Below are 26138 nucleotides of genomic sequence, written 5' to 3'. Positions count from 1 at the left end.
CAGCCTTCACTGACAGCTGTCTCTACACAACGTTGCTTTTTCATATTTCATATTAACATATTTTTTAAACTGGTCCAAAGAATCAAACTACTTTCTGTGCAGTCATTGCTGACACTTTTTTTTTAAGTATGATTGATTTTCTTTCCTGATGACCTCAGTACTGTTTCAAGAGGGCAAAACTGATGTAAAAAAAAGAAATACACCAACACAAAAAAGCAAAAACAAAAAGGATAGAGACACAAGTGTCTATCTATTAAAATCAAGAGTGATTGTCTTTTTATTTGCCCTCTAATCCCTCATATTGATTCCTGCTTTCTCTTTCCAGTCATTCAACTAGTAATCAGATCACCCACCCAAAGAAACACTCAATCATAAGGTCCTCTCCCTCTCTTCTCCACCTGCTACAACATAATAATTGTCCCATCAATCAATGCCAATAAGGTGATCTTATTAGTTTTTAAGTGCTATCCTTCCTCGAATATTGATTGAACCATCTCTTTCCACTTGTCTAGACTGTAAACAATAACTTATCACAGTAGTCGTTTTGACAGGATAGACTTCCTCTGTATGATACTTCCTCTCTTTAGATGAATGTTTTTTTCCCACACAAAATAGGCTGAAACATCAAAGATACATTTGTCCATCAAGTCTGTCTCGGTTTCTCTCTCTCTGAAGTTGAAATTGTCTCTCCCTAAAGAATATCTAATACATTTTTAATGCCAGACTGTATTCAGCTCTTTCTACAGTTCCTTCTTCTCAGCAGAAACACAAAGTTTCTCCTCTAGTACTTTGGGGGGGATGCAGAAATGGATCCACTAATTTGGACCTACAGTACTGCGGCTCATCTATCATTAATGATGTCTCACAATGTTTCCTCTGCAGTTTTTCAAATTATGCCTTATCACATATTTGGTTTCAGTTCTCGAATTCTAGTATGCAGATATCCAGTCGTCCCTAATGAGATTAGATAGACTGACCTAGGCATGCTCCTCTCTGTGGTATGCTGAGAAAATTAAAATATGAATCACAATAAAGAACTTACTGGGCTAGTGTTCATGTCTCTTAACACCAGTTCAGATAGCTATGGGAAAGCAATCTTTAAATAGAGATATCTATCAATGTTTCCTCTTGGCATCTCCCCCCTGCTAATTACTCTCATCGTCTTCCTCACTCTCCATTATTCTAGGTAGGACTTCATCCTCTGAACCTCGGCGTCTCGCCTCCCTCGGCAGCCTGTTAGATGATCAGCACTGGCACCATGTAGCAGTGGAGTGGCGCAGCTCTCACCTCAACCTCACTGTGGACAAAAACATAAGAAGGGTTCAGATTCCTGCAGAGTTCAACCACTGGGAAATTGAGCAGGTGTGGTGAAATGTACAGACGCACAGCTACACACGCAAACAGTACATATTTTGATTATTCCATGTGCATGTAACTGTCTGTGTGTGTCTCTTTATGTTTTTGTTCCCATACAGCTGAGTATTGGGGCTGTTCACTCTCAGAAACCAGCCATGTCCAAGAGGAACTTCCAAGGCTGCCTGGAAAACCTGCTGTACAACGACCTCAACCTGATAGAACTAGCGAAAAACAAAGACAACCAAGTTACTGTGATGGTGAGTTAAGGTGGCTAAACACAACTAACTTCACTGCATCTGATATTGAACAGAGATGTTTAGAAGTAGTTAAATATTGTTATCAGAAGGGAGAATTAACCTGGCGGCAGTCTTGGTTGCAACCAAGAATGATGTTGGGTATTAATGGGTCAGTGACAAATAAGGGTTTGCAAGATGAGCAATTCAAACATTGTTTTTAACCAAAAGACTGAATGCTCTCCTGAAAACATCAATGGTGTAACCACAAAATAATTATAAATATTAAATATTTTATCCACATATAGTGTATTTAAGTGTACTTATACAAATAATAACTAAATGATAAATAATACAAATTAATTTCCCAGATTAAATTTAATATTTAGAACAATTGTATTCCATTACTTTTATTTATTATAAAAAGTTATAATGTAAGATTATGCCAAACTAGTTGATGTGGTGTTTTATTGAGAATTTAGTGTTATTAAGCAAGTTGAATTATTTGGTACAAAGTTACACCACTTAGACATTTTTGCCATAATCCTCTAATATATTCTCTCAAAATGTATTAAAAGCTGAAATGTTATGCTGGGTCCACAAAAAAAGAATGTGTGCTAGGTAATCATACTTTTTTTCACATTTTAACCCATTTAAATTTGACTAAACCACATGGACACAAAAAAACGTCCTTGATCCGAATATTGTGCATCTCTCTGCGTTAAAACCCTCTCAAACTACTCAGTGATCATAAAGACTTGAGTATAAATTCCCAAGCATTGCAAAAATATAGCTTGAATAGATAAAGTTTGAAAATGTATATTGTGTATATTTACATATTGATGTAAACTGTGTAATCAGAATTAGCCATTGCTCTTCATTCTGTGCACCAGGCTACCTCACACAGAGTGGTTGTGTAGTCTGAAACCACTTAAAGTGTACTTGCTGGTATCTTAAGCTAACTCAAAAGACCTGGTTCAATGATGCAATATTTCTACATTGACACCAAATATCACTTAAGACTTATAATGTACTGAAATTAATACAGTGATGTTAATAGTATGTACATTATTTTAAGATGCTAAATAATTCCAAGATAAATTAGTCTATAGGTTAGTTATGTAAGGACAGTTGCAGTGTGTTTATATTGAACTTACAGAAGCTTAAAGAAGCGTTTGGTGTCTTTATGACCACACTGTGCTATCAGTTACTCTGGGACTTGTAATGTTATATTGTTGTGATCAATTTTATGTCCAACTCAGTATCTTCACTTCTTAGATGAACCATCAGTACAAGGAATCAGTAGTCGTAAAGGAGTAAATGTATATCCCAGAAGAAATAAAAGTGCAGCATTAGATGATATGGTTCGAAAATAAAATGTAGTTTATGAATATCATAAATTTTAAAAAAACAGTGCTGAGCGGAAAACAATTGTAATGACAGTGAAGGAAATGGAAAACTATGGACTGTATCTATGAATCTATTTTTTAACACACTGTGTGTTAAAGTGTTGGTAACACTTTACTTAAGGTCTCCCCAGTTCATATTTACAGGCAGTATATAATGAATGGTTTACAACACACTATAAAGTAGTTATAGTAATGTCTTCTTTTACAGCAGGTAGAGAACAGCTTTGTCATTTTAAAGTTCAGCCTGTAGAGCATCATTTTTTTAGAAAGGCCACTGAAGCCCATCTGCTATGGCTGCCTCTGATTGTGGCCCTCCATGAAATTCTGATAAAATATTCTGCTTGGTGTGGTTTTTTTGTGAATTGTGAATATTAAATACTAACCAATTATTCAACACAGTGCTCTAGGAACCACAGACCAGCATGTATAATTTTGTCTCAGAGTTTCTTGTGGGTTAAATTTAGTTTGTTTTTAAGAACCTTTTTTAAAAAAAATCTCTTGCACAGTGTATGTGTTATAGATTCCGTTTGTCTCCTGCAGGGATTTAATTTAAGAGGAGAAGTATCGGACACTGTTGGTTGATCTGGATGCTGGTGCTGCTAAATGAGCTGCTCACTGGTTAATGAAGCCAAGACAAAGAAGTGTAGATGGTGTGATTAGCCTCTTACTAATGCCGCCTCATCTCGGCTATTAGGACCTTCAGATGTTTCTACATTCACAATGAGTAAATTGGGAAGAGGCCGTGAAGCGTTTCCGTCGGGAGTAATATCTGGTTCTCTCATTACAGTAAAGGTCCAGACAGGAGGGAAAAAAAACAACATGAATGGTAAAGAGGTTCAGAAATGTACATGCATGGCTGAAGCTCTGCTAAAGGCTCTTAGGTTTAAGCCACAAATTTAATACAACGAGTAGATGGTGGTTCATATGGCTCAGTGAAGGAGTGATTAGTATGAAGAAAATGTGTGACTGTGGGTGGAGGAGAGGTGGTGTGTCAGTGCAGGAGTCTTAAGGCTTTATAAGGTCTTTTAAGGTAACTTTTCTTCTTTGTGTTGTGCAGTGGTATGCCAATATTAATTATTGTATATCACTTTAACTGCATTGAAAGGGCTTTTAGATGTCATCTGAGTGTTTTAAAGAAAGCAGACTTTTATTCCCAGTCAGGAGCCAGGACTGGAACTGGGACTGTAATATATTACTGCTGCAGCCTTAGCAATGAACCCAGTGTCATTACTTACATCAGTGGACTGTAAGAGAGATGTTAAGATACTGTAGCAGTGAGCATGCTACATACTACGCTTTTTCATGATTGTTCTTTATCTCTTTTACCTCTATAGTAGGTGACTTTTCAGTTTGCTCTCCTAATCTTATTCTAAGCCTCGCTGTTATCATTATGGTAATATCGGTGTCCTCTTTAAGGAGACTTGCTGATGAGATCCCTGCGACATGAGGTCACAGCGACACGCCCTATGCAACTAATTAATATTCATGGTTTTTTTTGTTTTTGTTTTTTTAATCTCTTTTGTAATCATTTTTCCTGTCCCACCTCTCCTCTCTGCATCTCTCTGTCTCAGGGCAATGTGACCTTTTCTTGTGCTGAGCCAGTTTCCGTTGCCGTGACGTTCCCAGGCCCCCTGAGCTTTCTCCAGTTGCCGGGGGCGACAGCGTCCGCCTCTGGGGTCGTGACCGTGGGGTTTCAGTTCAGGACGTGGAACAAGGGGGGGCTTCTGCTCACCTTTGACCTCGCTCAGAAAGGGGGCGTGGTCTGGCTGTACCTGAGTGAGGCCAGACTCCGCCTACAGATCCATAAAGCTGGCAGGGCGCTGCTGGAGCTCAGCACAGGTCAGTCTAAACCAAAAATAAATTAAATCTTCAGACTCAGTTAGTCCCCACTGTTCCCTGGAATTCTCATCCCAAACATATGAATTAATTAAGCCATAAATCAGGTCAATGAAAAGTATGAAATGGCAGATTTGTTTTTTACAAACAGCAAGTACAAAACTTCTGTAACAATTAACCTTTATCTAAGCCCCGGCTCCCTTAGTTACTGTTGCACCATTTGTCCAAAAAAAGTGCCTAGCAACAAATGTATCAACTTTTGTGCACAACTTTTTGGCATATCTTAAATACCATCTTTGAAAGAACATGCCAATATTTCTTAGTGAATGTCTATTACTGTGGCTGTGGCTCTCTGGACTGACTGTGCTCAGTGAATGGGATAGAGCAGCAGCACTTTCATTTGACCAATTATCAGCAAGACGGAGACGTGAATGAACTGAGAATGTGTGCACTTAACGACCAATCACTGATCCACATTGTATGACTAAAGCTGACTCCTTCTCCTATGTTTTTATTCTATATGATTTAACAAAGCAAAGAGTAAGAATTTGCAAAAGTTATTCCAGTGTGGGTTTTTTTGTTCAATTTGATTCAATTGTATTTACATCCGCCTTTATAAATCTTGCATAGACTATACATTTGTGTGGTTACATTATGATGTCACAGACAGGCAAATTAAAAAGCTAGGCAAAGTAATTACGTTAATGTTAGTTCCATGAGTTGGTTTAAAAATACCATCTCTCCACTGACTCCAGCTGATTACTGACTTATTAAAACTATAATCCTGTAAAAGGAGCCTTAATATGCATTACTGTCTACATTCATAATGCTAAAAGACTGAGGCTAAATCCAATTAAGAGCAGGACAGAGCTGCTGCTAAACTGTGTTGGTCATGTGGTTGTGTTTTTTTTTTTGTTTTTTTTTTAAATTAATCTAATCTCACAAACGAATGTTAACATTAGTTAATGATGCCCTCTTTGGCTTGGGGCATAATGTCCAGTAAGCTTGTTAGCTGGACATACTAATGACTGCAGCTTATTTTGGAACAGATAAACACTTTTTAATGCATTTTTTATTTTTATTTTAATTTTCCTACAGACCCTTGACAGGCCTGCTGTGCCTAGTTACAGTTGCCAAGCTATGATTGGATAATTGCTGGTCAGGGGAAGGGAATAATCCAATGATCATTTCCACTAATTTCTCTAGCAAATTGTGGCTGGGATTTGAACCAACAAGGACATTAACGTACCTCTCCTCTCTAGTAAATGCTTACACTTAATCCAGAAGTCTAACTTTTCTTATTATCTACTTCATTATGTTTATTGCCAGAGCACTCATCCATAGCTCATGCATATCATGCTGGCTGACGATTGTATGCAGACACTACTGTAGGACAAGAAGGGTGTATTCTCAAGCAAAGCATTGTCTGTAAGAAAAATAGAGGAGATAATGGGATATCGATCTATTCACTTAACTCCTAACAACTTACAGAGCCCTGCTGGTTCCTTGGAGCAGTTCAATCACACACAGGATGCAGGAAGTAATGCATATGACTGTGTGGCCTGTGCCTGCTTGTTTTCACAGGGCAAATGCATGACGTTCTACACCACCTTTACATTTTGTACCATGTCTGCACATGAATCATTTCCCCAAATTTAAGCACTGTTTAAATGTGACAAAAATGTACTAGTTTTTGTTTTTGCTTTCTTTTAAATAGCAATTTGGTGCATGTGTCACATACTATGATGCTACAATTTATCTAAATTTGGTCATTAAAACATGGCGGCTCATGCCTGTCCTTCACCTTGGAAGAAAAAAAAAAACAAGGGGCAAGTATGTATACTTTAACAAATGTACGTTCAGCAGTGTGTTTTAATGGGTTTTTGGTTCCCAGGTTCTGGTCTGAATGACGGTCAGTGGCATTCTGTAGAGCTGAACTCCAGACAAGGACGTCTGACCATCACTGTGGATAAAGAAGAAGGAGGCACCGCTCATGCCAGCCCATCATTCCCTGTTGCCATTGAACGTCACCTCTTCTTTGGTGGTAAGAGTGGAACAGATCATCTCATACCTGTTAAGCACTGTTAAGCTTCAAACAGCCATGCAGAAGTTGATGTAAATTTAATCAGTGTATTTTAGTTTATATTATTTCACTGGTTAACTGGTTCCCAATCTCTCCTGCTCAGGTTGTCCTGCTGAAGACGACAGGCATGAATGCAGAAACCCCTTTAACATCTTCCAAGGGTGCATGCGTCTCCTGACTCTGGACAACCGAAACGTGGACCTGATCATGGTGCAGCAAAAGCAGCTGGGAAACTATAGCAACCTGCAGATCGACATGTGTGGAATCATCGACAGGTCAGTTTTCAAAAATCTGACAAATTATTCTTCACCTGATATTCTGCACAGGTCATACAGCTTTATCACACCAAACTTAAGACTGATATTGTGGACTAAATTAAATTGCTTTGATCAGTATATTCTCTCACAGAGTTGGGGTATGTATGGAGCTTTGGCTGTCTTGCCAGTGCCGAACTTTAAGGGACCAGAGACTTCCAGAGATGAACATAGAGGAAGCTATTATATTAGCTCTGTTGCACCATCTAATTTAATAGAGCCCTGCTTGACCAGAGTACAGTGTAACAAAGAGTCATAATGCTTCCCGCAGAACATATTTTGTGGGGATGTGTGTATGTATTTCACTGTGCTACCTCCTGGTTGGATTGCCTGGAAATAATTTGACTGTTTTAAATAGTAGCCTTATTTCTTAGAATCAAAAATCACATACCAGGAGTGGGATTTGAACCCACGAGGACTTATATCCATTGCATCTTGAGTGCAACGCCTTAACCACTCGGCCATCCTGGTGAGACAAGCAAATATCTTTTCCGGTCAAAAATCAACCTTGTGAAAGATAAAGACTGGTAAACAAATATTTGGATCAACAAGTCAGTATTTCTTTGGATTTTAGGTCTAGTGCCTCAACTACACAGAGATCAAGTGCGTATGGGTTTGGGACATAGTGTGTGTATTTTGTTAAACTATTGCACTATACTGCAATAAGAAATAATATGAAATCCACAAAAAACGCCTACAGTACCAGGAGTGGGATGTGTGTCTTTTGCATCTTGAGTGCAATGCCATAACCACTCAGCCATCCTGATGACATATGATAAATATGTTTTTCCAAAGGCTGAAATTAACCGTGCAGAAATTTAGAGCTCAGCTGTTGTAGGTAGTTACTGATATCTCTGTTGAAAACCCAAAATGAATATTTTTCGGGAATACAAGGAGCCACTTACGAGCTCAATTTTAAATTTAAACAATGTGTGTTTCATTGTACAGATATCCTTGGTTGGATATCAATGAGCACACTGAACTACCAGGAGTGGGGTTTGAACCCACGAGGGCTATTGCCCATTGGATCTTAAGTCCAACGCCTTAACCACTCGGCCATCCTGGTGATGATTACTTGTTGTTTATAACAGGAAAAACTCCAATAATGTTAAGATATCCTGTAATTGTCAAAGATTAATCAAGAGCATTTAAATATAGTTGTTCATGACTGTTATCCTGATAACAGTCAATAAAGGATGATGAGCTCATCAAGTTTGCCTGGGATGTCTCCATATGGAAATGTTTTCAATAGGTTTCATTTGTCTTATAACAAACACTAATAAGAAGACATGACCACTTCTTTTGACTGGAGTACTTTCATCAACACTTCACACTGAATACAAGAGTGTTTGTATAGTAAACAATATTTTTATTATGAATTATGAACATCTCTTTATTTTTTTAAAGATTTTGTTGGCATAGACGCCTTTATTTATCAGTAGACCGACAGGAAACATGGGAGAGAGAGGGGGGTGTGACATGCAACAAAGGACATCTCTGTATTGTGTTTTATAGAAAATCTAGAACTTTTCAAACAACCCATACCAGGAGTTGGATTTGGACTCACAAGCACTTGCATGGCAGGAAAACTGCATTGCAACTACCTTAACCACACAGCCATCCTGTCATTAGATATGGTGTCAAATTACTGCATTTTACATGGATCCACTTGCTGCTCTAGCTACACCTCCAGTGAGTCTACAATATTTTGTCTCCTCTTTTATTTTGGGCTTTTTTCCCTTTATTTAGACAGTAGCTGGAAGAGAGGCCAACAGGAAACAGGAAAAGAGAGAGAGGGGAATGACCTGCAGCAGAGGTCCCTTGCCAGATTTGAATCAGGGACGCTGCGATTATATGGCATACGCGCTAACCACTCAACCACCACAAGTTTAATTTTCTAAACTACATTTTAGTCTCGTCTTTTTGTCATCAACAATATTGCATTTTGTCACTGTTAATGACGCAAGTGCTGTGTTGTCATCTTCTCATATTCATAACGGTAATAAAGTAGCTGAGAAATATATTTAATCATAGTTTTCATTAATATTAGCCAGTTTTGAATAAATCATAATAACGTGTCCTAGTCAAACATATGCATACTGTTAGAGAAAGGTTTCATGAAGATTTTTTTAAGGTGACTGATATTTACTTAGGAATAGAAATTCTTGTGGGTTCAAGTGTCACTCTTGCTCTTCATGTAGCTTTTCAAAGAACTTATTTTATAATAATTATTGTTTCGTTGTATAGAGTCAACCATTTTCAAAGATATTTTTGTCTCTTGTATATTCTGATATCTCAGTTAGACATAATTATTTCTCCTGGTTTATAAAGAGAATTTAGTGAACAGTGTTTTTCAAGTGCTAAACACAAAAAGATTTGAAGATTTGACAGAGAGCAACTGCTGCATTGTTATTCTGTCAAGCAGCGGTGTGATTTGTTGATTCTTCAGCAGAACTGTTTCTTCTGTCCTTCTTTGTTTTGTTATACCACTTTTTTTCTTTTCTTTTTTTTGAGAGGCAACTTTTGTGTTGTTTTGAAACATGACTTTTCTTTCCTTTCCTTTCTTGGTAGACCAATTTATTTGTGTTGAAGTGGCGCTGTATTTTAATGAGAGACACACAAATAATCATAAGCAATGCACACACACACTCACAGCATCTCCCTTGTGAAATATACAATTATTGTTCAGTGGAAACCAGAGGTGTAATATAGGAACTATGACTAGTATGTTTATTGTATTTGTATTTAACTTCACTCAGTTCTCACTGGAATTTGGTCGTCTTGGTGGCCAATAGGTTTAGGAAGCTGGCCATGTAATCACAACATCCACAACTATGCCACATAATAGGGCTGATTTCGCGGACAGGGATTGAGTCTAATCCAAGACTAAACTTGTTTCTCAATGGATATTTTCACATAATCTAGTCTAGGACTAGTCTTAATCTCTGTTTGAGAAACTGGACTGCTAATGGGGATCCATAAACTGAACTAAACTAAACTAAACTAAACTAAACTAAACTGACTTTAGAGCTGAAAACAGCTGAGAATGAACCAAAAGAAGTTGCAGGCTGTAAAACCAAAACATTTTGCTGAATGATATTTCTCTGTGGGTTTGTCATACAAATTATACTTTTGATCCATAATTAACATGAAAGTACAGCATTAAAAATGATTAAGAACCCTTCATTAGGTACTTCATATTATTTGATACAACTGCAACAGCTGTAACTGAATTTAAATGACCCAAGAAATAAAAAGACTTTAGAGGTCCTGATAAATATTTCTAAAGTAATTTATGGGTGACAAGATGATTATTGTATGTCAACGATGACAATTCAGGATCAGAGCTGTAATTTCAACCTCAGTAGATGAGTGAGAGGAAAGAGAGCAGAACCAATCATGCCAAATTGCAGCACAATTAATGTGACAATTACAGCAATTATAATCCTTTCTCGTGGGCATAAGCAGCACACACAGTAACACACATATACAAACACACATATACAGTGAATTGAGTGTTAGCACCAAACATGAACACTAATTTTGAAATATCCACATACCCTGCCAGATTAAGGGAATTTGCTCCAGTGGTTTTAATTAAATGTCTCACTGTGTCTGCATTAATCATATTATTATTCAGCAGAATGCAGTGCCTGCACAGATACAACCACTCACTGGAACAAACCTACTAAAAATTCTGGTTCCCGGTGACGACAGTAAAAAAAAAAAAAACAACAAAAAAAAGTGTCCCATATGCTCTCACATTGTAATCCTGCTGATTGAATTTTGGGCCTATGGGATATGTAGTACTGTAAAAGTCAGGTGGAAAATGGACTTACCGGCACAGCTTTAGCGTGGTGGTCATACTTCAGAGGAGGTTATTAGATCTACAGTTGTGTGTGTGTGTGTGTATGTGTGCGCGTGCTTTAGCGTCGCTGCTTGTAGCAAAGTCTATTATTAGCCCATGAAAAAACAGCACAAACTGGAACTCAAACCCAGAAGGAGCTCAATATTACAACAGCAAATTATACAACATCTGCCTGGTTATTTTACGTTTAGCTTAACACAAACACAGTTAAGAGCATGTGTGTGCTTATGTTTCATTGCTGTTACCATTATACTCTTGTATAATACGATACTGATATGTTCCTTTTTCTTCCACTGATCTATCACATCACTGTAGTTCTTCTTCTTCCACTTGTACTTTATTTTTCCTTTTATTTGTAGATTTTCACACAAGATGTATCATTCAATCTGTTAATAGAAAAACACAGTGATTCAGCTTGTGCTTCTTTTAATAGAAGCAATTTGTTTTGCTTCATTCATCCATTGTGTTCATGTTCCCATTTCTTGTTGGGTGGGCTCGATTATCTGATTTTGTTTTGTCCTAACCAATTCTTATAAAGTGATATATCTGTCCCCGCATTCTCCCATCAACACTGTGCTGGGATTGGTAAATATGTAACTTCACGTTTCTCACACTGATCAATAGATTATGTCAATTCATAAGTTGTTATTTCTGTAAACCAGCTTTCAACAAGCTGTGCTGCTGTTTGTCCTGAATGTACGCAGGTAGCTGTAGCTATGTAGGGAGACGATGTCCCTAAATTTTAACCTCACTTCAAAATCTCAGATTGATCAATTTTTTTCTCTGACCAGGGAGAAACAACTACAAATCAGCACCATACCAGACTTATTTGCATTATTGACCAAGTGTTTATTGAATCAGAGGCCTACTACCAAGTTATTCGTAGACTAAGCACAATCCAAAAATCCAGAGCCTTTTTTATTTAAAGTTTACTCAGATGAATGAGAGAGTTTGACTGACTGTAAATCTCATCAGCAGTCAATAGATGGACGACACCAGCAATCATATTTCAACACAACAGACCCCAGCACACTCCACCCAAACTCTGCTGCAGAGCCATATAACAAGGCAGTGGCAGTGGTCGGATACTGTGAATTTAAAGTGAATGCTAACTACTAGCTCACTTTGGATCAGAGCAGTAAAAAGATAAATGATGGTAAAACATAAATAAATAAACAATCTGACTGTAGCTGGCTGACAGGCTGCTGAGTCATCACTTTTATCTCAGTAAAGGGCAGGTGGCAGATTCTGTACAGTCATCTGTTTTCTCTTCAGTATCCCTGCCTGAGCACACAAACACACAAACACACAGTCACATACTGTACATTTTACATTTAAGATTCAAAACATGCAAGTTATTAATCTCATGATATAATCAGAACTGTGCAAAATCCCACCACAAAAAACACACTTTACAGTACACACATTCAAATGCAGAATTGGAAAATGATTAGATCGATTTGGGATAAAGTGTTTTTTTATTATATTATGTGTGTGTGTGTGTGTGTGTGTGTGTGTGTGTGTGTGTGTGTGTGTGTGTGTGTGTGTGTGTGTGTGTGTGTGTGTGTGTGTGTGTGTGTGTGTGTGTGTGTGTGTGTGTGTGTGTGTGTGTGTGTGTGTGTGTGAAAGCAGCCAGAACAGATGGAGAGCAACCTGTGTGGATGAGATCAGTTAAATAAGTCAGATGCAGCAGACTGGAAGGGCATAGAAAGGTCCAGACAGGAACAACCAGGGCTGGGTATCATCAATAAAAATTAAAATACCACTACCAATAAACTGATACCAATGGAGTTTTTCATTCGATACCTTTTTTTATTATTTCATTTGGTATACTTAACATCAGGGGCGCAGTGGGAAACTAAAAGCCACCAGCCCACCTCCTGTCTGTCTGTTCTCTCTTTTTTACAATTTTTAGTAGAAGTAAGTCAAAATATGTTTTCATGTATCTTTTCAGTATCACTGTAGATTGGAGGCTGAACTGTGTCAGTCTAATCAGAACAAAACCTGGAGAAAAATCTGGAGAAAAAACATCCCTATAATGACGTTAAAATACAATTTATCATTATCTCAAAACAAGTTTAACCAGTAAAGGTCCATCATTCAAGTTTTCAATTCAGTTGTTTTTTTAAATGTGATCATGCTGCTATTGTACAATAATTAATTATTGATTATTTGAGCGTGGAATAAAATAGTTTAGTTCAAACATCTACCAACAGGTTTTTATAGCACTTAACCAGATCTCAGGTCTTCTTAAGTGAATGAAATGGGCTTTGTCTTGTCAATTTTGACATCTTTTTCAAAGAAGTGCTTTTTCTCCTAAAATTTTTAAGCAGTAAAACCTTGATAATTGTTTCCAAATGTTCAAGCTGCCAGAACAAGAAAATTGATTTTTCAAATTTTTTTGTCTCTGAATTTATAAAAGAATATGTACTGTCACAACACATTTATCTCTTCTGTCTTACCTAACAGCCAAAAATAAAACATTGCCTCTCAGTATTATTAGAGCTATATAACAGAGTTTAACAGCATAGTCTTTTGTTGGTACCAACCATGTCAGGTCTACAAGATTTTGTGTAAGCAGATGTTTGTGTTGTCAGCTGGACAGATATTTTGATAAATCAAAGCACAAAAAAAGCGGTGAAGAATAATGAATTGGAGCACTTATTTACATCCAAGCTCAAATCCAGATAAATGGTCAATACTTTCTTCAACAGCTCTGCTCACTTAGAATACATTTTAACTGTAATTTAATGTGAATTTCTTTCTCTGTGTATTTCTGACTATTATGCAACATGAAGGCAAAGTCCCAAACTTGGGAATAAACAGCCATCCTTATATAGATATGCTGATGTTCCACATGTTGAGTTTCACAGGGGAGCTCTGGACAAACAAGACATTTTGATGTTAATTGATTTGAACTCATGTTACGTATTATAATTCTCAAGAAAGCCAACACACATTTTCTGTCAGGGGGAAAGTTTTCATTTAAATATTGTACGGCCACTGATGAAAAAAGATGCAATCAAAGTAAGCTCTGAAGAAATGAAAGGATTTTTAATCTCCTGGAGGAAAGTGGTTCAGCTGAACTGTCTATCTAGTCATTATTTGAAGCAAAGATGTTTTATTAATTCAGCAACCACCCACAACATGTTCCCTAAATGGAAAATATGACCCCTACCAAATATTACAATGAAATACTTTCTCTTTGCACTAGTTACATTATTCCTGACCCTCCTCCACACATTTGGCCATGAAATGAACTTCATGCTTTAGTAAACATAATTTAAAATGCTTTCTGTCCATTTAATGAAAAAGCTTTATGTAACAGACTAGTTTTGAAATGTATTTCAAGCTAACACTTTTTAGAGGATTGAAACCTTTTTTTTTTTTGCCAGCCATCAGTATCTAGTATGATCTATAAAGCAACCCTAAAAGGCCAAAGATTTGATGCTGATGGCCAGTTTTTCCTGGCAAACTGTTCACAAACAGACTGACACTGCTCATTCATGGCAAGATAAATGACTCAGCTAAACCATAAAAGATGCTTCAACTGCTTTTTCAAACAATAAAAAGGTCCTCCTGATGATAACAGATGAAAGGTGTTTTTTTTGGCAGCGAGTGCCTCTTCTCCTTTTTGAACGATTTTTGGCAGTAAAACCTGGAGAATTGCCTCCAAATATTCAAGCTGCCCAAAACAAGCAAATGGATTTTTCAAACCCGCTGCTTCTTTATTTATAAAAGAATGCTGTAGCAATACCTTCAAGTTCCCCCTACACACATGTCTATCAGAGTGTTGTTTGAGACTGAACTTATTCTCTCTCTCTCTCTCTCTCTCTCTCTCTCTCTCTCTCTCTCTCTCTCTCTCAGGTGTTCTCCCAATCGTTGTGAACATGGCGGCCGCTGCAGTCAATCCTGGACCATCTTTCACTGTAACTGCTCTGACAGTGGCTACAGCGGAGCGACCTGCCACAGCTGTAAGTCACCTGTCAATCACACAACATCACCACCACATGGTCCCTGGACAGCAGGTCTTAGTTAAGCCACTAGAGACCTGTTGACCCCCATTGACCTAACCCGACTCTTAGAAATGACTCGAGTCTGCAAGCAAGCAGCTACTTTCACGTGGCACACTGCTTTTCAAAAATCCCAACTTAAGCCCAGAATCCACCTGTAGACTGACTTCTCCTAGGAGAAAGTCAGCATCCTTATCAGAGTGTAGATGTCAAACGTTAACAGCGTGCATTGACATAAAACTCTATTCCATTGCGTCCCAGTAGACTACTGGTTAAGACGCAAGGCACACAACTGCAGTGTCTTTGGTTTGATTCTGACAGCAGACATTTGTTGCGTGTCTCTCTCGCCCTTTGTTTCCTGTCATCTCTCAACTGTCACAATCTAATAAAGGCATAAAATATATGTATATATTTATAACGAATGATCTATTCCATGTGAGTCGGATGGCTAAAATTATGTAGATGCCAACTTGTTATGAAAGGAAATGTAAAAGAGCAGAGGACTTTGACATCCTAAGTCTTGAGTGTGGCTAGGATTAACGCTTACATACTGTTCAGGGTCAAATTTGACCCATTGTTAAAATTTGAAAGCCGTAAACTCACCCTATACAAATTTCTCCTAGGTGGCCTTTACTGGTGTGAGTTCAAATATACAAAAATGGAAAATTCATGTTTTTTTATGCAGAGTATACACATTTTTATACATGCATATAACCAAATTGAACCTGTGTTTATTTCAAAATTCAAAAATCACCATTCAAAAATGTTTTCTTGTATTCTTCATATTCTATAAAATGTTCTCCTGGACCACAATATAGTGACTCTGAATGTATTTTTTTGCTCTCTGACAGCTTCATTAAGGATTAATAAACCATTTATTAATGAGTTATGAATTTTATGAATGTGAATTGGTGTAGAGACAAATTATGAGTCAAAACATGAACAGTATGTAAGTATGTAATCTTTTATTATTTAAACAAGACCAAAATTAATTAAAAAACACATTTCCTAATAGTAGTGACATAAACATTAATTTATGCATCATTACGTTTTCCCAAAAAATGTGTTTGCTGTTGTGAATTAGAAGTACATAAACACTATTTCTGTGATAAAGGGTTTTAACCAGGTAGTGAGAAAGAAAGAGAGCTATGCAGCGGATAAAATGGTCATTATATTCAACTGTGAGAGAAACCGAGCAATAAAGGCATATAATGAATGAATAAATTTCCTTTTACATACAGTAATTTATACATGCAGCAATTTCAGTGTAGAGGCAAACTGAAGTATCAACAAATATGACTTACTGTATATGTAGTGGAAAATCGAGCACACAGTGAAACAACAAAGGGATTAAAATGAATGAATAAAGCAGCCTGGAGACCGCTATTAATGTTCTGTGTAGGTGATACAGTTTGTATATATATATATATGTCAGTGGTCTACATTATTATGACTTTATTATACTGTATATAAAGATACACTGAGAGATTTTTCAATATGACATCTCCAATTGGAAAGAGGGCTTAGTTTACAGTTTGAAATAAAATACCCAGAAAAACCCATAATGCTGCTGGGATTACCAATCACGGATGCACTTTCCATTGATATTGTGCAGTGCAGTCAGCAGCTTCTTCCCTTGTGGTGTACAGTAGGTGATACAATACAGTAAAAATAATAAATAGGTTTGTATCTTGTTGTGGCTGCACTATGGGAACAGTTTTTACAATAAGGTGGCCCCTTTGTGAGCTTTATGTGATGCCTGCACGGCATGTTTCTCCCCACTGCAGAATATTTATAAAACCTATTTTGTAGGTGAGTGATATGATTGAGGTTAATGACCATACTGAAAGAATAAATGAGCCTGCAGCTGTGGAGGGCGAGTTTACAGGTGATCCTCATAATGAAATGACCACATAGATCGATTGTACCTGTACTCCAGAATGACCCACAGGAGCATTTTCTAATATGCCACCAAACGACCCATAGGACGGTATGTAGGCTGTAATTGTGAAAAAAAAAAGATGTTTTATGGTGTGACAACACTGTGATGAAGGTCAGGTTAGGCTTGGGCTAAAAAAAAACACAGTGAGGGTTGGGGAAAGATCAGGGTTTGGGTTTTACCCTCACATACTGTTCATATTCTGACTCATAATTAGTCTCTACACCAATTCACATTCATAAATTCCTCATCAGAGGAAATCAAAAATGAACCCAAAATTATGCATTTTATTTCCATTTTTGTATATTCAGGGTCACATTAGTCAAAGTCCACATTGCAGGAATGTGTATTGGGTGTTTTTACAGCTCTCAAATGTAAACCTACCTAAAAACTATGTAAGGGTTAAATGATAGATGACTACTTCTTTCTCTAAAGTTATGCAACCTTAATCGTCATGGCAACAGTAAAAACAGTCTCAAATTGCGGTTAGAAATTGAGAGTGAACACTGAAGTGGTCTCCTGCATGTATCTGGACATCCATCCAACCAGCCCATCTCCTCCTATAATTTTGTCCCCTTACATTGACATCATCATCATAATTACTATGGTTGATAGATGATGTCTGTCACTAACACGTAATTGTAGGTCAATTTTTCTAGCTGAATTTTCAACCTATACTGACATTTTTCTTGTAAGGACAGGCTGGATTTGCTAGTTCTTCCTGAAGTAAAATCCTTGAGACCAAAAAGAGAGAGTTTCCCACACAGTTCACCTCTGGTCTCATTTTTATTGCTGATGTTTCTGTGAAAACTTTTTTTTCTAACCACACTAAGGGAACATGGTGAACAAAAGAGAGAGATAAACAGGCGAGAAGAAGAGTGTGGGAACCTTTAGATATGGATTTGACTTGAAGTGCTTGATTTTTAGACTCTGCACTGATGTGTGTGAGATGAGAGACAGAGGTGAGAAATACCTATTGAGAGGGAGAGGAAGAGTCAGGGATGATAAAGGTCTTTCTTTTATTTACTGAGTCTTTGTTTTCCCATCTGTCATCACTGTCCTCTCCAGTTGGACTCATCTTTACTTTATGTGAAGCTGCTACAGAAATAAAAACCTCAGATGAATTTCTTCACTCTGGTTTTTGAGACTGTGATTCAGTGGTGATACATACGTATGAAGCAGCACCCATAATCCTCCACAGTCAGAGCTGATGTTGGTGTGATTCATGTCGATTCGACTGTCGGAGCTGATCTCATTATTCTCCTCCCAGCTGTGTACGAACAGTCCTGCGAGGCGTACAAACACAACGGCAATGCATCGGGACATTTCTATATCGACGTGGACGGCAGCGGACCAATCAAACCACAGCTGGTCTACTGCAACATGACAGGTGACACACACACACACACACACACACACACACACACACACACACACACACACACACACACACACTTTAATTCCCACACATCATCCCATCACAACTCTGTGTTTTGTATGATTAACATTAACATAATTGTAAATAATGATTCTCATCACGCTTTGATCTACTTAATCTTTGCACCACCCTTTCCTACAAGTTGCTCTCTCTTTCCATTCCCTTATCTACTTCAATTACTCCCATTCATCTATCTACCTGCTCCGTCCATTCATCTTGCTGCTTCATTTAATTTGTATCATGGTGATAAAGAAGTTTGTTCTTTTTTATTTTCCTTGTCCTTTCTCCATACAACATACAGTATATATATTTCTCCCAGACTGTGTCAGTGTTGTACCTGATTTACATAATTGGATGAATGTGAATAATCGTTTTGATTTTCTCTGCTGTTTTTCTGTCTCTCTCCTTCTGTGTTTGCTCATTACATACGACACATGGCCAACACTATGTGGACGCCTGAAAACATTATGTTGTTGAAAATCTCATCCCATAAAAACCATGACGGGTATTAATCTGCTGCTATAACACTCTCCTGGGAAAGCTGTACAAGATTTTGGAACCTTTGCAGGAATTTTGCTCAGCCACAAAACCAGAAGTTAGGTTGCCCACTGGATGATGAAGCCTGGCTGGCAGTCGGCGTTTCAATTCACCCCGAAGGTGTTGGATGAGGTTGATGCCAGGGTTTTGAGCCAACCAGCCAACTTCCAAAGATATTCCTTTATGGACCTGGTTTTGTGTGATGTTGAACAAGTGATTGTGTATTTATCAAATAAAATGTTAGGAATGCACTCAAGCAAATCCCCTAATTGTGTTTACTTGGATTATTACCAAGCTGATTATTACTTATGTCTTATTTAATACTGTACAGAGCTTCTTTTACTCACTTTGTTTGATTTGTCTGTTAATTGATTGTCCTGTCTTGTCTTCTATTAAGGGAGCTGCTTTGTGTTTGAGTCGTTGACATTGTGGATTTTGGTTATGTGTTATGTTGATTTGTATTTAACAAGGATGATGTTGAGGAGGAGCAAAACCAGGCAAAAAAAGTATAGTGGTTGTTTGTGTCAAATATATATATATATATTAATAAAAGGGCCACACTCAGTTTTACCATAAAGTTAGACCTACACTATTCTGTAAAATATCACAGTTCTTTATAAGATTTCCCATAATTGGAAATAAGGGGTGTAGTCCAAACCTTAAAAACAGCCGTATATCAAAAGTACTAAAAGTACAAGAACAGAGCAACAGCCTCTCAACATGATTCACCCAAAGAGAAAAGTCAAGGAAAAGGAATAATTACTTCACATTGAGCCAGTTAACACCCCACTATGGTGCTCAGTTTCCTGTGTTCACACTTTCAGCTAGCTTCCATTAAAGTTTCCACGTAGACTGAATTCACACATGAGGTACATTGGTGAGTTTTTTTTGTTTTGAGGTGACAGGTGAGAACTTCCTGCTCGTTTTAATGCACATAATGATCTGATCTTACACTGAAAATTGCCAACAGCTCCTACAGTTCTTCGCAGCTTTTTTTATTTATTTAATTTCAGTCTTTTTATAGTCATATGATGTAATTTTCATTATAATGATGGCTGTGTTTTCTTGTGTCTGTCTCTCTATCTATCTACTGACCAGAAGAGAACACATGGATGGGGATCCACCACAACAACACAGAGCTGACCAGACTCAGACCGTCTCCAGGTGTGAACCAGCACTCAGTCCACTTTGACTATTCGACTGAGGAGGAGCAGCTATTGGCCGTCATTAGCCAATCAGAGCACTGCGAACAGGAGCTGTCCTACCATTGCAAGAAGTCCCGCCTCCTCAACACCCCAGGTGAGGCCTTGTTTGTTTATCCACAACAGAAAAAAGAAATGGAGAGTGTGACTGATTTACTTTTCAGAGTTCAACAGTACAGATTCAAATCATCGACACTATATAAAGACGGATGTAGCAAAGTGTGACATCACCCATTGGTTTGCATTAGGTTTAAAGCCCAGATTTGCTGCATATGGTCGGCACCACCTTTTACATTTTGAGCCAGGCTAACATTAGCTACTTCAGCACACTTATTAGAGGGCCTGAATTTAGAGAGTGAGACCACAGTGACTCCCATAGTGAATGGGAATCAGTTGGAGCCAGCATCTAGCAGCTATGGGCAGAATTGCACTTTGAAGTAATTCTGCATTGGTTGTAGCCTCCAGCTTTGGTAGTTGCCTGTTGATTCAAACCAGAAAACATAGGAAGAAATTTTGTCTAATTTGCTGCCTTATTGAGATATACTGGCTCTCCATTCCTCTCTGCTCCATTTACCTCCACTGGATAAAAAAAGAGATTAAATCAGACTAAATGACTAAACAAATGACAAATTTGGTTGTTTTTTTCAAGGATTTACTTCTGTTGTTAATCACTGAACTTTATTGATATGTGTTTTACATTTTGTTCTGTTACTGAGTGAGTTATGAGGTGTATATCATGTATAAGGAGGGGGGGGGGGCAGTCAAAGTCGGTGCATCTTCACACATCTTTCTCACTCCACCAGACAAAACAAAATGATTGTTTTGCTCAGTGCTGCAAATTTAATCAACCTCCAAGCATCTTTGTATTTCAAAATGAGCCAGACAAATTGATCGTGTAGGATTTGTTTAAATGTCTCCTTCTTTGTGCATAGAGTCCAATTTATTTGTCTCTTTTCTTCAAATGTTAAAAAGTTGAAAAGTCATTAATTGACCCCAGGTCCATTAATTAGAAGCAGAGAACTCAAGAGAAAACTGTAGTAAGTGACCACCAGAGTATTAGATGATATTTAATCTCTTAATGCATTATAATCTTCTCTCCATGTTCTGTCAGGTTGCACTTAAGACAGGAAGCAGGAAAAGATTGAAACAGTAAAGGGCAGAGAGTAGCTAGGGAAAAGAAAAGAAAAGAAAAGAAAAGGAGATGTATGGATGACATAATTTACTTTCTTGACATTTCGATTATAGTCTAAGAGTGGCTCATACTAGAGTGTAATTGTTGTAAAGCCTTTACTCTGTACATCATTATAAGAAGAAATTAATAGTAAATGATGTAGTGACCAGGCAATATTCATGGTCAAGTGCAGAAGAGTGGTTTCCAGTGAAAAGCATAAAATAGAGACATTTTGATGAGAAAATAGATAGAGAAAGCAAAAGTGGTTTAAGGAGAGAGGAAGTGATATCCTTCTCTATCACTGACTCACGTTAATGATGCTAACAACTCACAATCATTATTTTATGGTCTCGTTGTTTTGCCTGAAAAAAAAGCTAGTTTTCAGTTTGGTTGAAAGAGCCTTGAAACATCTTGTTTTTACTGCTTCAATTATACATGGCAGCCTTTTTTAAAGCAAGTCAAGAAAACACACAGCACAAAATAAGTTTTAGAAATTTAATTTGTATGTGTCGTTGAATGTTTAATTTGTATTTGTTGTTCAAGTATGAGGTCATATGAATAACAGGTTTCACAGGTCTTTGAGGTCAGCTAGTTGCTGCATGAATAACATTGATGTTTTGTGTATAATTAATCCATGTCTAGCACTAGTGACGGAAGTAAATGGGTTTATTTCCTTGGTTTTATGCAGCAAAATATTCTCTCAGGGAACAGTCTACTATTTTCTCTCTTCTTATTTTGTTTCCAAATAAAAAAAATATTACTTTCTCCTAAAAACACAAAGCTCATACTTTTTTAGCAGAATAAGTAATAGTAAGAAGGGCTGCGCCTGATTGAACAAAATGTTTTCTCATTTGTCACTTGTTGTAATGTGGGTGTTTCAGAGGGCTCTCCATTCAGCTGGTGGCTCGGTGGTCCCGGTCCCGGTCGTATCCAGAATTATTGGGGTGGAGCTCAGCCAAGCAGCCAGCAGTGCGCCTGCGGCCTGCAGGGCGACTGCGTGGATCCACAACACTACTGCAACTGTGACGCCGACCGCCTGGAGTGGTACTAAACTTTATAGATACAAACACACATTATTATTTTTGTTGTAGCATAGGAAAAGAAGAATTGGTTGTAAAAGGGTATAAAAGCTGGAAAGCTTCTATATTCTTCGGTTGCACAATGTTTCCACTTACGAATTTGGTAGAAGAAACAAAAGACACTTAATAGATTTTTTTTTTTTTTAAATCTGCGTTCACACAGTCACATTAGGGGGTTAGGGTTGAGTTAAGGTAAGGATAAGAGTTTGGGTTAGGCAAATCATGGTAATGATTAGGGTCAGCTTTTAAAAATATAATGCTCCCAAAGAATTCAAAGTAATGGAATTTGACATAAAAGTAAAAGTTTATAAACAGGTTTGTTCAGTTTGATGAGCTTTTAGGGAGTTACTAGTAGTAATGACGACAATTAAGTTAAAATAGTATTTCAGTTTGCTGTGATGTAATTTAACATGAAAATTATAGTAATGTGTAAACACAGCCAGGATGCTTTTCTAGAGAAATTATGATTGAAATTATTGTATTTGTTAGAATACATCAAATAACTTACTGAAGAGATGAGACATTTCTGGCATTTAGCTCTCATTGTGAAGATGTTATATTCATCAAGTGGTTAGCCCTTGATGCTAGAAAAGGAATTTTCCCTGATGGAGTTTAGACAGTGTTGATGAATACTGTATATGAGAAAACGTTTGGTGACCTAACAGGCTTCTGACATCTGAAACCTGCTCCAAAAATGTGGTGGTTGGTTAGCAAAACTGAAGAAATGAACACTCATAATCAATCTGACTATTAAATGTACATGTATAGGAAAAAAAAGATTAGTGAGTAGTTTCCCTGATTAAACTCATTTAACTAATTCTAATAAAAAACTTTCTGGAAGTATGTTGTCCCTGTTTGACTTTGGCAACTTTGTCGTGTTAGCAAAGCACCAGGGATAAATCGAGCAGAGGAAAGAACAAAACAGTTTTAACCTTTCTTCATGTTGTAAGCAATCCTGCCATGCCTCACTTCCTTCCTTCTATCATTTCCCAGACCAAACTGTTTGTGCAACGACAACTCTATTTTTACAAACCGCAGCCGCTTCTGCTCCTCAATATTTCATCAGTGCTCACAAAGTGCTGTATACACGACTACTCTTCCAGTCCTTCCAGTCCTGGATGTATTTTTATACAGAACTGTCCTCCGTTACAAGACTACAGGCAGATAATCTAAACTGGATGAGGCTGAATGTGGGCGTAAATGGACAGGAAGTGTCTCGTATTGGAAGTAGATCCAAAACCTGCCATGGATAGAGCGCCGAGTGTCAGGACGGTGATGGTTTGGTTTTAGCATAAATAGGTCCCCAAGAGATCGCACCTACACACTGCAATGCTTGCATCAGCTAGGTTCAAAATGCAGCATTTTCAAAAGAGTGATGTAACATTACTCATATACATAGCAATAAATCTATCCAAGTAAATGTTCAGTAAGTAGTTTGGGATTCAATATTGGTGCGTGTGTTTGTTTATTCTATTCATCCTGCTTTTTTTATTCATCCATGTAGTCTTGCTCATCTTCATCTTCTCTGACGATATTCTTCTTCATGGCCTTCTGATGTTTTATTCCTTTTGCTTTTTCTCTTATCTTCATCTTTATCTTCTTTTTCTTTCTCTTCCAGGACTGAAGACTCTGGCCTGCTGACCCATAAGGAGAGCCTCCCCATCAGGTCTCTGGTGCTGGGAGACATCCAGAGGCCGGGGTCAGAAGCCACCTACAGGGTGGGACCGCTCCGTTGTCATGGAGATAGTAAGTGGAGCCCAGTGTCCTAGTTGCCTGATTGAATTTGATTCTCAAAAATCAAATACATTTAAAATCTCAGGAGTTGAGGTTTTGTTACGTTTATCACAGAGCAACATTACATTATTATGTTTTTTGGTAACTTAGCTAAACATTATTTCTTCTGTTGTATTCTATCAAAACTGATCAAAGTAACCATTCTTGCTCTTCTTATTTAAATTACTCAAATCTCAAAGCATAGACAGAATTACTTCACACTTTACAGCAAATTGCCTGATTTGTTTGCTACATAACATTTGCTACGCTGTGATCTTGACGGTGTTCTCTCATTTTTTTTGTTTCTCAGAAAACTTTTGGAACGCTGCGTTTTTCGACAAGGAAACGTCGTACCTCCACTTTCCTACCTTCCACGGAGAGCTGAGCGCAGAGATTTCCTTCCTGTTCAAAACCACGGCCTCCTCTGGTGTTTTCCTGGAAAACCTCGGCATCAAAGACTTCATCCGGATAGAGCTGAGCTGTGAGTAACCCCTCGAGGATAAATACTTAAATCAAATCAAACATGCTCAGGGTGTGGAAGAACTCAGTAGGTGCTCACAGTGTGCATCTTTAAAGGATGACTGCAGTAACCAAGAGATGTTTTACTGCACAGCGGTGTCTTGGTGGATGGTATATGTACTTACAGCCTTTTATGGCGCATGCATCCCTTCCTAATAAGACAGCAAAACTGCTTTTAGGTGATATTGTTCACTTTCTTGATGTGAATTTTTAAAGTAACTCTTTAGTCTTTGACGCCTATTTTTATGGATGTTCGACCACTTACATGTCACTCCTCTCCGCCTGTATTTTTACAGTATATCTGATTGATTTTGCTGTGCTATTAATAAATTATGTCTCACTGGCATTACAGCCTAGGGTGGTAACATTTTCCCACCAGTTTATACTTAAATTATTGGAGTTGAAAGATATTGGTTGTTACATGTTTTTATTGACTTGCTTGTTTCTGTGGAGTTTATGTTTTTTTCTAGTGTTGCTTACATGTTTCCAACATATATTCAGTACCAAACTGCAATTTTCTGATCAAAGTGGTCCATCCTCTTCCCCCGCAGACAACAGTTGACCATATATCCACAGAAAATGTACTTTATCCATGGATGCTAGGTTGAACCCCACCCACCAGGACACCATCCTTATGGTCCCCTTAAATATGCGTACCAGTGCAAGTGAAGCAGTGTACTCTTGACACCCTGGTGATCAGAAGTGACTGTGTTACTGGTAAAGAACTGTCAAAGAAGTACCATTTCAAATTATTTCATAAAATTTAAAGTATACAAGTATACAACATTAAATCCACTGTACAAAGTCTATCTATTAAAATGCAAAAAGTAAAAGTTATTAGTCATTATTAAATCCAGGTGTGCTTGTTTGTTTGGGGAGTTTGAACTACAGTCGACCTCTCTGGCAGGTGCTCTGGTGCTCCCACGCCTACCATGTGAACAAGCATACTTACTGGACAACAACACCAAACAGCCTGACATATTGTAGGTGGAGAAAGGTTTGGAGTAGGTTTACTTCACCCCACAGATGGTAATAACAGTGATGCGCACCACACATATATCCTAATAGTTACCAAAATGCCTGAAAATAATCACAGGACAACAATAGTTTGTGCTAGACGCTATTTAAATGAGTGAGTTTGTATCAGCAGTCGCTAACAGTCTCACAATTATTTTACTATCATTGTCATTAATTAAATCATCCTCATTAATTGAATTAATCATCATGCATCATCTTCATCATGGCATAACACACACACACTACCTCCCTGCACCTTCCCTGAGAGTCCCTGTGTCCCTGCATGCTACTCCCTGCTTACCACTTCAACTACACTCCTCCTCACTCTGTTTCTTGGCTTCCTGTCACACG

The 26138-nt window shown here is 37.8% G+C and overlaps 1 protein-coding gene and 2 non-coding genes across 3 annotated transcripts in view; 1 reads left to right on the top strand and 2 right to left on the bottom strand.

Annotated features, from left to right (window-relative positions):
• LOC133990188 (contactin-associated protein-like 4) overlaps positions 1–26138 on the top strand; it is a 90183-nt gene that overhangs the window by 32174 nt on the left and 31871 nt on the right. The window contains exons 6-16 of the mRNA XM_062428396.1: positions 1187–1362; positions 1476–1613; positions 4570–4837; positions 6729–6878; positions 7021–7192; positions 14967–15073; positions 18322–18441; positions 20125–20325; positions 22281–22443; positions 24097–24224; positions 24562–24732. Coding sequence (XP_062284380.1) covers positions 1187–1362; positions 1476–1613; positions 4570–4837; positions 6729–6878; positions 7021–7192; positions 14967–15073; positions 18322–18441; positions 20125–20325; positions 22281–22443; positions 24097–24224; positions 24562–24732 — 1794 coding nt within the window. The remainder of the gene's footprint in view (positions 1–1186; positions 1363–1475; positions 1614–4569; positions 4838–6728; positions 6879–7020; positions 7193–14966; positions 15074–18321; positions 18442–20124; positions 20326–22280; positions 22444–24096; positions 24225–24561; positions 24733–26138) is intronic.
• Positions 7620–7702, bottom strand: trnal-caa (transfer RNA leucine (anticodon CAA)). Its single transcript has one exon. It is a non-coding gene; the product is annotated as a tRNA-Leu (tRNA).
• trnal-uaa (transfer RNA leucine (anticodon UAA)) lies at positions 8215–8297 on the bottom strand. Its single transcript has one exon. It is a non-coding gene; the product is annotated as a tRNA-Leu (tRNA).

This window comes from Scomber scombrus, chromosome 11 (assembly GCF_963691925.1).
Source record: "Scomber scombrus chromosome 11, fScoSco1.1, whole genome shotgun sequence".
NCBI classification, from domain to species: Eukaryota; Metazoa; Chordata; class Actinopteri; order Scombriformes; family Scombridae; genus Scomber; species Scomber scombrus.
The sequence above is the reverse complement of the archived record's forward strand: the minus strand, read 5'-3'. Positions and strand labels throughout refer to the sequence as shown.